This window comes from Podarcis vaucheri (genome assembly GCF_965113315.1).
Source record: "Podarcis vaucheri genome assembly, chromosome: 2".
Taxonomy (NCBI): domain Eukaryota; kingdom Metazoa; phylum Chordata; class Lepidosauria; order Squamata; family Lacertidae; genus Podarcis; species Podarcis vaucheri.
Genome location: NC_138760.1, coordinates 122719259 through 122737461, shown reverse-complemented (window position 1 = coordinate 122737461; position 18203 = coordinate 122719259). Strand labels below are relative to the sequence as shown.

General features: G+C 47.5%; 2 protein-coding genes across 2 annotated transcripts; both read right to left on the bottom strand.

Moving 5' to 3' along the window:
- Positions 1-1485: 1485 nt before the first annotated feature.
- Positions 1486-7633, bottom strand: LOC309524824 (uncharacterized protein). Its single transcript, XM_082209919.1, has 5 exons — positions 7161-7633; positions 4867-5603; positions 3967-4057; positions 2063-3014; positions 1486-1534 (listed from the first exon to the last, which is right to left on the bottom strand). Exons 1-4 carry the CDS (start codon positions 7180-7182, stop codon positions 2134-2136), a joined length of 1731 nt encoding a protein of 576 aa, XP_082066045.1. The 5' UTR covers positions 7183-7633; the 3' UTR covers positions 1486-1534; positions 2063-2133.
- Positions 7634-13801: 6168 nt separating this feature from the next.
- Positions 13802-17784, bottom strand: LOC309525020 (uncharacterized protein). The gene is made up of 2 exons (XM_082210350.1): positions 16187-17784; positions 13802-14742 (listed from the first exon to the last, which is right to left on the bottom strand). The coding sequence occupies exons 1-2, from the start codon at positions 16751-16753 to the stop codon at positions 14041-14043; spliced, it is 1269 nt and encodes a 422-aa protein (XP_082066476.1). The 5' UTR covers positions 16754-17784; the 3' UTR covers positions 13802-14040.
- Positions 17785-18203: the final 419 nt, after the last annotated feature.

Here is an 18203-nt window from a genome sequence, read left to right as displayed (position 1 = left end):
AGATGCCACTGCCTGCCTGCTTCTTAGCACATGAAGCGGCCGGTCAGTTTCATAATCTGAAGGTCCTGAGTTTAAGCCTCTGAGAAGGCAACTTCCTGCTCTCTCTTCCTTTTTGCCAAGGGGTGTGTCCAGCTGCGCTCTCTGAGATGGGAAAAGGGAAGACTCTGGGTATCGTGGGTGATGAGTTCGAGATCTTGACTGCTGTTATTTACAGTGGTACCTCAGGTTAAGAACTGGTATTAGATCCCACCTTTGTATGGACGTAGAGTTCAGGTTTTGAAGAACAGATCTTGCTGGGTGAAAAACAGGCTAATGAGTCATGCCATAATACAGAGGTTGATGGATCAGACATCCCCTGTGTTATCTCACCAAGAAATGGCCTCCTGGGTCATCAGTGCCTCTCTCAAAGGGGCGACATGCCACATACTTAGTTGAGAACGCATGAATTGCACAGCCTCAGCCATGCCCAGTTGGCTGTGGGCTCCAGTGACTATCATGCAGACCAGCTGTGCTTTTAAAAGTTAAAAATTCAACAATGATAGCATTAAAATGTTACACAAAATTAAGAATTAGGAGCATGAACTCTTGTCCTGTCCACACCTTTCATGTGTTTTTACCCATTGCACACTTCTGCTAAAATCCTGAATTTCTCCATTTTCTTCTATGGGAAACTGATCAGTATCATCCCCAAGGGAAGGGCTGGCTCAATGTACAATATATTTTTTTCAGAAAATTGAGAGGGAAGGCCAGGGAATAGGCTGTGTTTGGGGGAAATATCTACTTTCAAAGATGGTGTGGTATAGTGGTGAGTGTGTGGGCTAGGACCAGGATGACCAGGATTCAAATTCCCACTCAAGTCATGAAATTGACTGGGTTACCCTCAGCCAGTCGCTGTCTCACGGTCTAACATTCCTCACAGGACTGTTGTGAGGATGAAATGTTTTTGATTACAGTATGAGTTTTTGATCTGCTAATGTATTATCTTGGAATATTGTCGTATTGCCTCTTTCGCACAAGTTTCTTTCATTATTTTTTGTTATATCTTTTGTCTCTTTATCTTACCTGTGCACATATTCAATTGTTTTCTTCCTTTGTTGAATTGCTGGAATACTCTGCTGGTTGTATTCTACAAAAAGTATCTATTTAGGGCAGTGCTGTCCAAACTTTTTTCAAAGAGGGCCAGATTTGATGAAGTGAAGGGCTGTGATTGAAGTTTTAGGATTGATGTTGTTGAGCTCTTTTTAGGGTTGACGTTGTTGAGGTTTTTTTAAGGATTTTACCCGAGGAAATAAACTGCCACAGGGGCTTGATTCAACCGACAGGTGGGCAGGATTAGGCCCCCGAAACAGACTGTGGCTGCTTTGCACTCTTTGTGGGAAGCACTGAAAATAAATAAACAAACTAAACCTTGGTATGATCTAGCAAGATGATTCTTACATTCTTACAGAAGACATCTTTCCCCCCCCAACAAGAAAAACAACAACCTTGTACAACCTACAGTTAATATTTATTCATCCAATTCTCCTGTGGCCACCTAGAACAGTGTTTCCCAAACGTTTTTGGGCAACGGCACACCTGTTTACCGGAAAAAAATCTCGCGGCACACCACCATTAAAGCCCCGCCCCGTGACGTCAGCGTGCAGCGTCACGCCGGGAGGGACGCACAAAAGTGAACGTTTTTTCCCTTCCCCTTGCCGGGGTGGGAGGAGGCAGCAGAGCGAGGGACTGAGGGACGGCGGCAGCTGAGGCGGCGGCGGCTGTTGTGGTGGTGGCGGCGATAGCGGGCGGAGGAGGAGCCGTCGCCGGGAGTTGCTGCTGCTGCTGTTGCTGCTGCTGCCCGGACATGCCGGCGTCCTCCTCCTCCGCTGTCTCGCGCTCCTCCCTTTTGCGCGCGCTGCCCCGCCGCTCGGCACCACCACCGCGGAGCCGCCCCCGACTCGACGCGGATCCTCGCCGCCGCCGCCTCTCGCCGCCCGACTCGCCCGCCTCCCTCCCACGGCACACCAGCCGGTGTCTCACGGCACACTAGTGTGCCGCGGAACACCGGTTGGGAAACACTGACCTAGAACACTCAACAATATTATCTTTAATGCATAGTTAAAGGAAATGAAAGATTCTTAAAAAGACACGGCTTCAGCTTGGCTTCCTTTCCACGTGCAGCTTCTGATGTCGAAGAAGGCCGCTGCGCCGCGTGAAACATTTCTGACACTCGGAGCATTCGTAGGGCTTCACCCCCGTGTGGGTTCTCTCGTGCTGAATGAGGTACGACCTGCGGCTGAAGGTCTGCCCGCAGTCCGAGCACTCGTAGGGCTTCTCCCCTGTGTGGATTCTCTCGTGTTCTGTAAGGACCGAGCTGTAGCTGAAGCTCTTCCCACACTCCGAACACGTATACGGTTTCTCTCCTGTGTGCATGCGCTGGTGTATGAGGAGGTGGGATTGCCTGCTGAAGGTCCTGCCGCACTCCGAACATACGTGTTGGTTCGCTCTTGTCTGGATTTCCCGGGGCTGAGGAGCATCGTAAGGCTGAGGGAACCTTTTCCCAAAGTCCGACCAGATGGAGGGTTTCCCTCCCATGCGTTTCCTCTCAGGCGTATTGAGGTGCAGCCTCAACTTGAGGCTCTTGCCCCATTCTGAGGATTTGTATGCCTTTTCTGCCATCGGCAGTCTCTGCTTCTTGAGGACATCAGAGCTCGGGAACAAGTTCTTCCCACCATCCACACCCGCCTTCTTTCTTTTACGCCGGAGCAGTCCGTCCTGGAAGGCCCTCTTGTGTGAGCCTGTGTGAGCACCCTCATGGAGAAAGGATAGCTCTGCTGTCCTCCATGGTTGGTTTTCTATGTGATTTTCTTGAACCTGCAAACCTCTGGGCATCAGTTCCATTTCAGGATCCTGAGGACTTTTCCCTTTGGTGTTTTCCCATGATCCTGTGGGGACATCTCCTTTCTTGGGTCCTTCTGGCAGAAGAGTCTCTTCATCCTTGGGCTCCTCTTTCACCTTCACTTGCCAGTCAACAGCTGGAAGTAAACAAGACACCTGTTAAATCAGTCACACGAAGGACACAAAGTGGAGTAAGAACTGATCTATGCATCATAATTAAGAGGACAAGTTGACCACTCATTTAAACAAGAACATAGATGTCAACAAAAATCACAAACAATCCTATATATTTCATCAGGGGTGTTAGATAATTCCATCTAAAATGGAAAAGGGAGTGGAAGTTTCTGTAATCTGGATATTTATCTGAGGCCAGGGACAAAAATTGTGCAGACAAATCTGAGTGGTATTCACTATGATCAGTGCTATTTTTCTAGAAAAAGAGGTGCTGGAACTCATCATTAGTGTCTCCTTGCTCTCTTATAATGGCAATGGCACCTAACTGAGGAGGTGTTAGAACTGAGTTCCAACTGAAAAAAAGCCCTGACTATAATACATATAGGGAGGTCAATATGGAAGAAAGCCTTCTGCAAATATTTGGATCCCAAAACATTTAGGGCAGGCTTCCTCAACCTCGGCCCTTCAGATGTTTTGAGGCTACAATTCCCATCATCCCTGACCACTGGTCCTGCTAGCTAGGGATCATGGGAGTTGTAGGCCAAAAACATCTGGAGGGCCGAAGTTGAGGAAGCCTGATTTAGGGCTTTACATGCCAAAGCTGACACCTTGAAGTGGGCCTGGAAAATAACTGGCAAGCAGTGTAGCTGTTTTAAGACTTTGTTAGGAAGAAAAGTGTTTAAAAACAGGATTCCACATCAACAACTCTGAAGTGGTATAGCCTTCTACTGCCTCATTCAGATCCAACTGAGGAAAAAATATTTTTTTAAGGGGGAGGTGGAAATCTTGACCTCATACCCTATGTTGGTTTCTAAATCGGGAGTGTGGACTTTAGGTGCACTCTGAACTTCACATAGGAGGAATGTGGAGCCCCTGCTACACCACAAGCACCTCGGACGCTCAGTAAATACTTGCCTGGGACAATGGTGTCTCCATCGCCTTCTTCTACAGCCTCCATGGAAAGCTTCAATGTGACAGTCTCTGACAGATGCTGCCCACATGGTGTCTGAAATGAAGGCCAGTGAATAATATATTTTCATTTTTTTTATTTACTTATTTCATACACTGCTTGATTTTGTGTCTCTCTGTGTGTTTTTAAGCAAAAAACCTCAAAGCAGTTTACCAAAACCAAAAAGGAACAATAAAATTATTAGTAAAAACAATTAAAAAGTTCAAAAAATGAAAAACCAGCAATAAACTTGAAACACTTATGCTTTCCTAGATATATAGGAAGGCTTGTCTAAACAAAAATATTTCTAGTAGGTGCAGAACATAATAAAACAAAGGTGTCTGCTGGATAGCAATAGTTCCAATGTGTAGGTGCCACCACACTAAAAGACTGATTTTTACACAGACACAAATGCAGATTGTATCGCTTTTCTGTTAAGGGCTAATTTCTGAGAAGGGACGCGGGTGGCGCTGTGGGTAAAACCTCAGTGCCTAGGACTTGCCGATTGTATGGTCGGCGGTTCAAATCCCCGCAGCGGGGTGAGCTCCCGTCTTTCGGTCCCAGCTCCTGCCCACCTAGCAGTTCGAAAGCACCCCTAAGTGCAATTAGATAAATAGGTACCGCTTTATAGCGGGAAGGTAAATGGCGTTTCCGTGTGCTGCGCTGGTGCCGGCTCGCCAGAGCAGCTTCGTCACGCTGGCCACGTGACCCGGAAGTGTCTCCGGACAGCGCTGGCTCCTGGCCTCTTAAGTGAGATGAGCGCACAACCCTAGAGTCGGACACGACTGGCCCGTACGGGCAGGGGTCCCTTTACCTTTTTAATTTCTGAGAAAGTTGTGACCCTCAGGATGAAACAGTTTGCTCACCTGCTCTTTGTGGTTCTCAGACCACTTCAACCTCAGGAGGAAATCCTCTGCAAGAGCCACCGCCTGCTTGCCGGTCTCTGGCCAGCGTTCCTTGACCCAGCTCCGCATTTCCTCCGGGAGGATCATCAGGAACTGCTCCAGGATCACCATCTCCAGGATCTGCTCCTTGGTGTGTCTCTCCGGCTCCAGCCACTGACAGCAAAGTTCCCGGAGATGTCCAAGTGCCTCTTGGGGCCCCTCAGCCTCCCAATAGGAGAATTGCCGGAAACGCAAGCGCTGGGCCTCCAAGCCAGCTAGAATGCCCTCCTCTGCTAGGTTCCCAGAAAGATCCTGGCTCCGGTCAACTTCATGGGATCCTCCATTAACACCCGGCAACGTCTGAACCCTCCACTCTTCACGAGTCCACCATTTGGCGTCTGCAAATTCCTTTATGGAATATTTAAAATCCTTAGGGGTCTTCCCCAAGTGAGGCCGTGGTGGCAGCGGATTGTCCCATCCTGGCCAAGCAGCGGCCACATCCTTTGGGAACTTGCCCCGCAGAGCTTCCCAGCACTGTTGCAGCCCTCCATCTGGCTCCTGCTTAATTCTGTGTGCGGCTGCTTCCCCAGAAAGCTCTCCATGGGTCTCCACCTGGATGATGTGAAGGTCCCTCTGCAGGGACTCCCCTGGTCCGAACTCTGCTGGATCCTCCTTTTCTGTTTTTATTCCAGGCATGCTTCCTTGCTTTGCACACGAAACTGGAAAATATCCAGAGCAATGTCAGTAAGTGTGCAATTTATTGAAAAACAAACGCAAACCAGGTCTAACCCGGTTTCTCAATTTTAGATTCTAATTTCCCAAATCTTAAATTCATTTCTCCACATGATTTGTTCTTTAATGTCTGCAAATTCCTCTTTATATGCATATCCCCACCACCACAATTTCCCCAAACGTTTTTGCAAAGGAATCACAAAAATATGCATTACTCTGCACAGTTTACCCCAGTACACGCAGTTTTGTACACATTATCTGGCTGGAGAACAGCACTGAAAACTTAGGATCAATGTGATTTTGTGGGGGGATGGGGATGTTTTTCAGTTTTCTTTCTTTCTTTCTTTCTTTTGCTAATTAAGTAGGTTCCCCTTTAAATGTGAACAGAACTGATTCCCCACCCCACCCCTAGATCTGAGAAATCTGTGGCCTTCAGATGCTGCTGGAGTACAACTCCCATCATCCCTGGCTTATAAATAGTTCAAATAAACATTTTTTATATATAGCTAGCTACAAGGGCAAAACTGTTTGGGGGTATAAAATCATTGGTTTATTCCAAATGACCCACAGGAATATTCTGCTTTTCCAAATAACCAGGAAACACACTGGCTTCTTTCTTCCAAATGGTCATTTGAATACAAATAGGCAGAGAAATGTGAGACCAAAAGAAGATCAGTTGCTTTTACTGTTCAGTCTTTAGGGACCATCACCAAATGGACAATATACACCCCTTGCTGTTATAAGACAGATAAACCTTCTGAGCAGCTGCTGAAGATTTGCAGGATTGATTTGCTTAAAAAATGACACCAGTTATTAGTATTTGCAGAGTTTTTTAGGAACAACAGAAAAGCCCTGTTGGGTCTGGTCCTCTGGTCCAGCATCTCTTGCAGTGGCGAACCAGATCCCCCAATGCGAAATCTACAAGCGGGATCCGAGCGCAACAGTGCTGTCCCCACTTCTGATTCCCCATAAAGTGGTATTCAGAGACCCATTGCTTCAGATGCTGGACATAATTTTCAACGGAAGGTAGAACAAAATGATAGGAAAACACAGAGTATGTGAGGCTGGCGGAGGGAAAAAGAAACCTGCCCTACTCTTGTGCTATTAACAGCTGCATGAATCTGCAAAGGTGAGGAGTAGTAAGTAGTAGTAGTAATAATAATAATAATAATAATAATAATAATAATAATAATAATAACAACAATAATAATAATAATTTATACCCAGCCCATCTGGCTCGGTTTCCCCAGACACTCTTGGCAGCTTCCAACAAAATATTAAAATACAATAGTCTGTTAAACATTAAAAGCTTCCCTAAGCAGGGATGCAAGTGATGGATGCAAGCCATGGCACAGAGCTATCAACAGCTCAGGTCTACCACTCAAAGGCTGCGGTCAAAAAGGCACAGGCGAGAGGCTGGAAGTTGCCAACCCCAGCGCGGACTCTCGGGTTTTTCTGCTTGCAACACGGCTGCTTCCCTCTCCCCAGCTATTTCTGGTTCTCCTGCTCTTCCTCTGGATCCGGGCCTTGCTCCTGAAACTCACCCTCTCCTGGGGGTCTTTGCATCACAGCTGCTGCTGCTGATGTCTTGGGGGGCTTCCCAGATCTTCATAAAGCGGGGTGTGCGCGCGTGCCACCCCAAAAGCCAGTCCTCCCAAGCAAGGAGGAGAAGGGACACAAAGCGGCTGCCTTCTTCACATCTGCCCGTCTCAAATCCATGCGCCACTCTGCCAAGGAGAACTCGGTTCATTTAACCCTTTCCTTGCATTTCATTTTGCTGTTGGTTTTTGGAAAGGGCAACTTGCGTGTTATATATAAAAGTGGACAGATTAAAAGCAGAAGGACATCAGGGGAGCCTGCTGGGTCAAGCCAATGGCCCATATAGGCCAGCACCCTGTTCTCAGAAGGTCTGTCCAGATCATGGGCATAGCCAAGGGATGGCAGGGAGGGGCAGCTGCCCTCCTAAATCAATAAAAATCAATCAAAATACATAGCAAACTGAGGTTCTGCCCCACTAACAAAAGGCCTGCCCTCCCTAACAAAAATCCTGGATACACCCATGATCCAGATCTCTGTGGAAACCCGCCCCCCCCCCCCCCAAGCAGGATGGCAGCACAAGAGCTTTCTCCCCTCCTATGGTTCTTAGTAACTGATATTCAGAAATATTTACTGCCTCGGACTGTGCATAGCCATCATGACTGGTAGCCAGCCTTGCCCTCTGTGAATTTGTCTAATCCTCTTTTCAAGCCATCCCAGTTGGTGGTTGTCATGGCCTCCTGTGGCAGGGGGTTCCACAGGAGCTGCTTGAAGTATTTTCTTCCCTGGATAACCTTCAAGTTCTAGTATTGAGAGGGAGGAAAACTTTTCTCTATGCACTTTCTGCTTGTCAGATTCATGCAGGCAGGTTTCTCACATACCAGTACATAGGAAGCTGCTGTATTATTCAAAGTCTGTCAATTGGTCTATCTAGCTCAGTATTGTCTAGCCACGGAGCTGCAGCCCATCTGCACATACGGTGGTACCTTGGGTTAATTCGTTCTGGAGGTCTGTTCTTAACTTGAAACTGTTCTTAACCTGAAGCGCCACTTTAGCTAATGGGGCCTCCTGCTGCCGCCGCGCCGCCGGAGCACGGTTTCTGTTCTTAGCCTGAAGCCAAGTTCTTAACCCGAGGTACTATTTCTGGGTTAGCGGAGTCTGTAACCTGAAGCGTATGTAACCTGAAGCGTATATAACCCGAGGTAACACTGTACTGTAACTTGGTCCCAGGTTGTTTAGGGCTCCATATACACAAATAACATAACCTCTAACCTGGCTTAGTCACAAGCTGGCAGCCTGTGCAGTTATTTCAGATCACGCCTTGTATGTGCCTGCCAGATCATTCCCCTTTACCACCTAACTGCCACTTTTGAAGAAGACTAAGAGGCAGCCCCACACAGAACTCATTAGTCATGTAAGCTCTTTGGAGGTGGCCCCGATAGATGTGTTGCAACCTGCAGAATTCCATCTTGCGGCAACAGGGAAACAGGCCTTCTTCGAGACTGGCACCTGATCTTTGCAATGATCTCTCCTCTGCAATGCAGGTGCAAAGGCAATACAGCCAGACCCACTGCAGACTTGCCCTTGAGCTTGTTTCCTCTCTTCTCCCTCCCAGTTCTTCTTCCTTTTGTGCCATGCCTTTTCAGATGGCAAGTACTGATTTTTGCAAGCTGCTTCTGAAGAGCCTTTGTGTTGCCAAAATAAATGCTGTAAACAAATAATACAACAGGCAGAACACCAGGAAACTTGATACAAATAAAACACATTAAAAAAACAACAGACCCGACCTCCCGTCTATTCCTTATTTCAATTTCATATTAGTTATTGCCAATACACACTTTTATCAGCATTTAGCTTTTTCTTAATATAGCTTAACTCTTATGTCTAACTTGCAGCTATTACTGAAGTTCCTCGAATGCTGCAACAGAGTTTAAACTACTATATTTATATTTCAAATATTCTTTGAAAACCTCCCATTTTGAGACAAATTCCTGTTTTGATTTATTCTTTATTTTTTCTGATAAGACTGTCTAATTCGGCATATTCTGTCAGCTTTTGGATCCATTCATGTATAGAGGGAATTTCAATACTCTTGCATTTTGCTGCGATAAGAACTCTTGCTGCCGCTGTGGCATATAAAAAGATACCCTTCATTTTTTGCGGAATATCCAAATCTGTAACTCCCAGGAGATAGGCCTCTGGTTTTTTATTAAAAGAGATCTTTAGCATTTTTTGCAGTTCTGAGTGAATACTCCCCCAGAATACCTGTATTTTCTTACATAACCACCACATGTGGTAGAAAGTTCCTGGATTATCTCTGTATCTCCAGCAATTACTTGGCACATTTTTGTACATTTTCGAAAGTTTCCAGGGTGTTAACAAACAATACAACACTGATGGTACTTAAGAAAAAACAATAGGCACTATTCACCCCCTGAAATAACAGGCAACTCCCTCCCAAACCAAGCAACCTCCCCCCGCCAACCCTGTGTATTACTGATTATTTTTTAAAGCAAAATACAAAAGCGCAGAGGGGCAGGAGGCTTTGGTAGGAACCAGGTGTGTGTGAGGACTCCATGTTAGGGCTCTAACTATTATACTGCACTGGGTTCAAGTTGCATCCACTGCAATGCAATACAATACAGGCAGGCTGTTCTCTTGCTGAGACACAAACACCCTGAGTTGAAGTCTGGGGACCTGGTGCCCTCAAGGTTACAGGAATCATAGAGTTGGAAGAGACCACAAGGGCCATCGAGTCCAACCCCCTGCCAAGCAGGAAACACCATCAGAGCACTCCTGACATATGGTTGTCAAGCCTCTGCTTAAAGACCTCCAAAGAAGGAGACTCCACCACACTCCTTGGCAGCAAATTCCACTGTCGAACAGCTCTTACTGTCAGGAAGTTCTTCCTAATGTTTAAGGACTTCACTTCCCAACATCCATGGCCATTGGGCTAGCTGAGGCTGATGGGAAATGCAGACCAACCACAGCTAGAAGGCAACACAGCAGCTTCTCTGCTACTCACATGGCAGGACCAGATGCCTCTGAGGTTTCAGGGCCCTGAAGAACCCTGGGGTCTGTAGTTTGTTAAGGGTGCTGGGAATTATAGCTGTGATTGGTAATCTACAGCTCCTAGGTGTTTTTTGGTGTGTGTGGGGGGAGAACCATGTGCGTAAAATGTGCTTTAAATATACGGTGTGGAAGCAACCTTAAGATTTTTCTGTATTTTCTACGGATTTTGCGTTTTCATGTAACCAGCTTACTATTATTTCCACGAGTCCATAGCCTGAGGTATGGAAGTAAATAAAAGTAAAACACAAAAAATCGTATGCTTTATAGGAGAGACAGCAAGAAAACGAAGGAGGGGGGTAAAGGGTTTCTGATGTTTTATTACAGGGGAGCTACACCACCATCAGGGCATGATTTTTGACTGGTCGACACAGCTCTTTGCCCAAAGCTTTGGTTGTGTGGAGCTCCTTTCCTTCTGCACAGCTTTCCTCTCCTGCTTTGCCCTCAGATAACCATCTATTCAAAGTGGTTAGCATTACAGCACGCTAATAAATTTCTATATTTGGGGATGCTGAGCCCCACCTTTTCTCTGGAGCTGACCAAGGAATCAGAGCCCTGGCTCCAGCTGGGAGGGCGAGAAATGGAAGTGAGCTGCTCCACATCTTGTATTCACTCCTGGGGGAAATCCTTAGGAGAAACTTACCGTATTTTTCGCCCTATAGGACGCACTTTTTCCCCTCCAAAAATGAAGGGGAAATGTGTGTGTGTCCTATGGGGCGAATGCAGGCTTTCGCTGAAGCCTGGAGAGCGAGAGGGGTCGGTGCGCACCGACCCCTCTCGCTCTCCAGGCTTCAGGAAGCTCTGCGCAACCCTCGGGAGACTGGCTCCGAGGGTTGCGCAGAGCTGCCTGCAGTCCCAGGCTCAGCACAGCTCTGCGCCGCCATTGGGAGCGGGGCGCGAAGTCCCGCCCAGCTCCGGATGGCCGCGCAGAGCTGCCTGCAGTCCTGGGATCAGTGCACTTCTCCCCATTGCCAGCCCCACAAGCTCGGGGGACAGCGGGGAGGCAGAGCGTGCCTTCCCACTGTTCCCCGACCTGGTTCTTCCAGCCCCGCACCTGGGGGGGAAATACATTTTTTTTCCTTTATTTCCCCCCCCCCAAAAAAAAAACTAGGTGCGTCCTATGGGCCGGAGCGTCCTATGGGGCGCAAAATACGGTAGGTTGTGATCCCATGTAGGGAACACTGGGACTTCTGAGTAAACCTGCAGAGAATCATGCTGTTAATGTGAACACAAAAATAAATAAATGTGGTTGCAATATATTTGTGTTTGTGTGTGTTTTATGATGGTAGAAAAATTTGAAATTTTGTAATGTTGTTAAGATTGCTTCAGGCTTCTATGTATATTTTAAGTATGTACCTTTTGTGGGGGAGTGGTATGTACACATTCTATCACCTCAGAGTGTGTTCTGCCTTGGTAACATAACCTAGGTATGAGGAACATCTGAGCAAATTCAGTTCTCAGATTTAGCAACCCCCTTTCTGCCCCATCTCCAAATTCAGGAACTACATGTTCAGCAGCAAAAGCAGGGCTGCCAACCCCATCTGCCTCTTTCCTTCCACAACACTGTCCAATCAGGTGTGGGGAACCTTTGGCCTTCCAGGTGTTGTTGAACTACAACTCCCATCAGCCCCGGCAAGTGTGACGCGGCAGCTAAAAAAGCCAATGCAATTCTGGGCTGCATCAATAGGAGTATAGCATCTAGATCAAGGGAAGTAATAGTGCCACTGTATTCTGCTCTGGTCAGACCTCACCTGGAATACTGTGTCCAGTTCTGGGCACCACAGTTCAAGAAGGACACTGACAAACTGGAACGTGTCCAGAGGAGGGCAACCAAAATGGTCAAAGGCCTGGAAACGATGCCGTATGAGGAACGGCTAAGGGAGCTGGGCATGTTTAGCCTGGAGAAGAGGAGGTTAAGGGGTGATATGATAGCCATGTTCAAATATATAAAAGGATGTCACATAGAGGAGGGAGAAAGGTTGTTTTCTGCTGCTCCGGAGAAGCGGACACGGAGCAATGGATCCAAACTACAAGAAAGAAGATTCCACCTAAACATTAGGAAGAACTTCCTGATAGTAAGAGCTGTTCGACAGTGGAATTTGCTGCCCAGGAGTGTGGTGGAGTCTCCTCCTTTGGAGGTCTTTAAGCAGAGGCTTGACAACCATATGTCAGGAGTGCTCTGATGGTGTTTCCTGCTTGGCAGGGGGTTGGACTCGATGGCCCTTGTGGTCTCTTCCAACTCTATGATTCTAAGTGCGGCCAGTGGCCAAGGACAATGGCAACTGTAGTTCAGCAACATCTGGAAGGCAAAAGGTTCCCCACACCTGCTCAAACACCACCTCACCCAGGGTGTTGCTAGGTGGGCTTGCTGGTAAAGTGGGGGGAAACAGGAAATGGTCCCTTAGAAAAGTGGTGGTGGTGGTAGGGAAAGGGATTAAGCACCCCTGCTTTTTAACCGCTACTTCTCTCGTACAAATAGCCCTCTCCCCACTGCTTCATTACACACTGGCAGATAATGGAGCTGGGAATCCTTAAGAAAATGTTCTTACTGTTTATTTTAAAAAATACTTACAAACTGCCATTCCCCAAAGTTTCACAGCAGGGAACGACCATAAAAATGACTGCAATAAAAACAAAAACAGGGCAAGAGTAGTGGCTTGCATAAAATTCATAGCTTTGCCAACTGAGACACAAAAAGTGGATTCGCAAAACTGTTTGTTGTGGTGACCACAGACATACTTCAAAACGACCTTGACAGATTAGAGAACTGGGCCAAAACAAACAAGATGAATTTTAACAGGGAGAAATGTAAAGTATTGCACTTGGGCAAAAAAAATGAGAGGCACAAATACAAGATGGGTGACACCTGGCTTGAGAGCAGTACATGTGAAAAGGATCTAGGAGTCTTGGTTGACCACAAACTTGACATGAGCCAACAGTGTGACGCGGCAGCTAAAAAAGCCAATGCAATTCTGGGCTGCATCAATAGGAGTATAGCATCTAGATCAAGGGAAGTAATAGTGCCACTGTATTCTGCTCTGGTCAGACCTCACCTGGAGTACTGTGTCCAGTTCTGGGCACCACAGTTCAAGAAGGACACTGACAAACTGGAACGTGTCCAGAAGAGGGCAACCAAAATGGTCAAAGGCCTGGAAACGATGCCTTATGAGGAACGGTTAAGGGAGCTGGGCATGTTTAGCCTGGAGAAGAGGAGGTTAAGGGGTGATATGATAGCCATGTTCAAATATATAAAAGGATGTCACATAGAGGAGGGAGAAAGGTTGTTTTCTGCTGCTCCAGAGAAGCGGACACGGAGCAATGGATCCAAACTACAAGAAAGAAGATTCCACCTAAACATTCGGAAGAACTTCCTGACAGTAAGAGCTGTTCGACAGTGGAATTTGCTGCCAAGGAGTGTGGTGGAGTCTCCTCCTTTGGAGGTCTTTAAGCAGAGGCTTGACAACCATATGTCAGGAGTGCTCTGATGGTGTTTCCTGCTTGGCAGGGGGTTGGACTCGATGGCCCTTGTGGTCTCTTCCAACTCTATGATTCTATGATTCTATTCTATGATTCTATGGAGTTCCACTTCACCATATTATATAGGCTGTGTTATGAGGTAATTTTACCTCAGGACCTGATCAGAAACATCACACGGTGTAGGGGCAAAAGTCACCTCACAACAAGGTTTCGGAAGACGGTTTACCGGAGCTTTCTGTGGTAGATCCCCAGCTTCTTGGAACAAAGACTGTTTTGAATTAAACTGAAGTGTGCATTTCGAAACTTTTCTGTTTTTCTTTCATCCAAGGGCTCCATGAGGAGTTAGGAATTGCTCATGAAGTAGCTTGCCAGAGCTTCCCTCACCATGCTCCCATCCCGTGCATCCTCTGGGGACGTTGGGAGCCTCAAGTGTCCCTCAGGGGCCTGGTCCCACACGCCGTCTTGGGCCCAAGGCCCGTCCACCAAAGCATGTCCACGATTCTCGCAAATATTGTGGAGCACGACGGACCCCACCACCACGGGGATAATGTTCTCTTCGGCCACCTCCAAGCGGGTGGCCAGGCACCTCCACCGTCCCTTCAGCCGCCCAAAGGCCTCTTCGGCCACCTTCTTGCAGTCACTTAGGCGGGAGTTGAAATGTTCTTGGCGGGGGCTGAGGTTACCAGTGAAGGGCTTCATGAGCCACTTCTTCAAGGGGTAGGACGCGTCGGCCAAGATGAGCGGGGGGATCTCCACGTTGCCAATGGTCATTGAATGAGTCCCTGGTACGAACGACCCTTGGTCCATCGCCTCGCACAGGGCTAGGTTTCGGAAGAAGGAGGCGTCCTTATCTTTACCGCCCCAGCTGAGTTCGATGTCAATGAAACGGCCCTTGTGGTCCACCGTGCCTTGCATTGACATAGGGAAGAACCCCTTTTGGCTGATGTTGGTCCCCTTTCGGACAGTGCAGATGATGGGGATGTGGGTCCGGTCCATGACTCCCACACAGCTGGGAAACCCCATTTCCTCAAATCCTGCCATGACCTTTCAAAACAAAAAGATGGAAGAATTAGAAAGAAGATCGACCCATCATCATCATCCAGACCAGGCTTCCTGAAACAGGTGCTAGCCAGGTGTTTTGTACTACATCAGCCCCGGTCAGAACTTGGAATGATGGGACTTGGAGTCTTGAACATCTAGTGGGCATCAGGTTGCTTTGGGGGTCGTCTGAATGAAAACTGGCATAGAAATATAATCAATCAATCAGTCCCAGAAAAGGAACACGTAGTAGATAAAATGTACCCTCTCTTTCCTCTTATAATCACAGTAACCAAAGTTCATTTCACTTTACAAGTGTCATTGTATTCCTGCCAATGATTTCAACTGTCTACAGTTGTCTTCAGCACAGATTTGAGCTGGTTCTAAACAGCTCAGTGGTGGTCCTGTGGGGTGGTAAAAGCTTTCTAGGAAATGATATATAATGAGTTAAAGAAAATGTTTAACAAAGGTTTTGTTAAAAAACCAGAGGCTTTTCTCTTATGTATGATAGGTGAGGAACTACCAAAATAAAATAAAAGACTATTTATGTATGCAATGACGGCAGCAAGAATGCTTCTAGCCCAGAGATGGAAAGAAAGACATACCGACCAGAGAAGAGTGCGGACCAAGCCGATGGAATATGCAGAAATGGCAAGACTGGCGGGAAAGATCAGAAACCAGGAAGACCAAGTATTCTTAAAAGATTGGACTAACTTTTTAATATACTTGAAAGACAACTGTATACAGTTGAAATCATTGGCAGGAATACAATGACACTTGTAAAGTGAAATGAACTTTGGTTACTGTGATTATATAATAGATAGATAATGGTGAAAGATGCAGGGGGGAAAAGAGAAAAAAATCTTTAGAATGGAACCCATGGAAGGAGGGAAGGAGGTTGGAAGATTCGAAAGAACCTTCAAATCTTTTTGTTTTGGAATGGTTATCGTTGTTGTGTATAACTTTATGTAAAACTAATAAAAATATTTATAAAACAGAAAAGAAAAGGAATAGGAGAGAGAGAGAGAGAGAGAGAAAGAAATGTCAACACAACAATAAATAAACAAATAGAACAAGAAGAACCTATGTTTAAAGAAGACTGGAAAGCGTTTATTGAATAGATTGTGTGCAGCTAAAAAGGCTGGCAGCATTAAGATATATTCAACAGTAAATAAGTTTTGATAGGTGCAATAATGGAATACTGAATGGTATAGTTTTTGTAAAACATGCAGGGGTTTATGATATCTAAAGTGAACCATGGAAAGAGAAGAAAGGAAGTCATTGAATATCTTAAGGGTGTAACATGAGTATTTTAAATTGTAAAACAGAAAATTTAATAAAAAATTCACACACACACACAATAAACAAACAAACAAAGTAGTAGTAGTAGTAGTAGTAACAAAGGGAGGGGGAAATTCAAGTACATAAATAAAAATAAAAATACCATCACCTCTTTGGGGTCCTCGAGGGCCACCACCTTCCTGAAGAGCAGCTTCTCGATGGCCAGGCACACCTCGATGAAGACCTCCCCGACGGTGGAGCGCCCCACCCCGAAGTGCGCGGCCACGGAGCGGTAGCACTCGGTGGTGGCCAGCTTCCAGAGGGCGATGCCCACGCGCTTCTCCACGCTCAGCGGCGCCCGCATGGTGGTGGTCTGGCGCTGCAGCTCCGGCCGCAGCTCCTCGCACAGCGCCAGGAAGGTGTCCTTGGTCATGCGGAAGCCCTGCAGCCACTGGCTGGGCTGCCACGTCTCCAGCACCACGCGCTCCCACCAGTCCTGGCTCACCTGGCGCGACCAGAAGCGGTGCGGCCCGGCGTGGAGCTCCTCGGCCACCAGGCGCGCCTCGCTGTCCGGACACGCGTCGGGCAGCAGCTGGTGCAGCAGCGAGACGTGGTTGGCCATCACGCGGCGCATCGTCCGCCGGGCGCGGGCAGCCACGCCGCCCCGGTGCAGGTGGAGGCGCACCAGGTTGTGCGTGGCCAGGATCACCAGTACGATGGCCTCCAGGTTCTCCATACGCACGAGAATTCGCGCGATCGCTTATTTGGATGGTGATGACGGAATCGAGGGCAGCTGCGCTGGATAGCTCGGTCAGCAGAGCAGGACGCTCTCGATCTCAGGGTTGTGGGTTCAAGCCCCACAACCCTGCGTTGCCAGGGGTTGGACTGGATGACCCTAGGAGGTCCCTTCCAGAATTACAATTCAGTGATTCCCCTTACCGTCTTTAGGGACGACTTGCACAAGCTTCTCCAAAACGGCTCAAAAGGGCCCAAAGCGCTTCGAAGCAAGCATCGCGGGCAGGGGCAGGCAGAAAGCCTGCAGAAATGTTGATATAAGAAAAAGCGGGTTGTTTTGCACTCTGCCGGAATGGCTGAAAGCGGCCTACGAGTAGATTTAAAAACACGACTAAAAAAAGAGAGAGAACTCGAAGAAGAAAAGGGTCGTAAAATGCCGCGGCGAAGTCAATCCCTGCCGAATTCTAGAATTTTTGGCATTTTGCAATTCGAAAAGTCAAACTTCCAAGGCGGAAAAGCAGCAATGGAAAGGCCGGAGGTTTCGGCTGCAGCGCGATGTCAGCCCTCGCCGTAGATCGTGGAAACCAACGTTGCAAACTGGTTTTTCTCCAAGGGGCAAAAAGAATATAAATAAAGCGGGGTGCAATCCAAGCATTTCTGTAAAATCATAAGATCGAGGCGCTGCAACGAAGCTCGTCTTCTTTGCCTCCCTCCCCCCTTCCCGCGAGCCTTCCTCCCGCTTCTGTCTCTGGGCGTGCTTCCCCTTCTTCTCCCCCGGTTGCCAATGTCTAGCTAAAGGCTATTGAGAGCCTAAAGGGTTAAAGCGACAGAGCTCTCCCCTCCGACACTAGACGGTGCCCACGATTCAAGGGGAAAGCGCGTCTCCATGGCAGGTGCCGGTGCGCGTGCGTGTGTGTATTGGGATGCCATTCGCCTAGGTTCCACTGGGGGGGTCGCCTTCTGCAAAGAGTCCCTGTGGGCTGTGAAGGCGGATATCCCAGAAAGTGGGAGAGGAGTCACATCAACCCCAGGAGGGAATGAAGATGGTGGAAGAGCCCCCACCTCAAAGTATTGCCTTATTGAGTTTAGATCCCACCACCCTTCCATTTTAGGGAGACACAGACACGCGTACGTAAAGGTTAAAACCACCGAGTTCCTTTCCGATTCCTGGAGAGACCACGATACAAAGCCGCGGGAATGTAGTTTAAAACATCAAGGGCTACAGTTTTCATGTTTTTCAAGTGGCAAGTCCGATTGTATAGGAACCCGTGCGAAGAACGTGCCGCTGCAGCGCTTTGGCTCTACAATCATCTCGCTCTCTAAACACACGCAAAATAAAATCAAGTTCCTAGCAATTGTGGAACCTGAGATACGAGGCAAAATGTACGGGCACTGTCCTCATTTTGTGGGGCGAGAAATTGGCCGGCTTCCCCTTTTCAGTACTGCCTCCA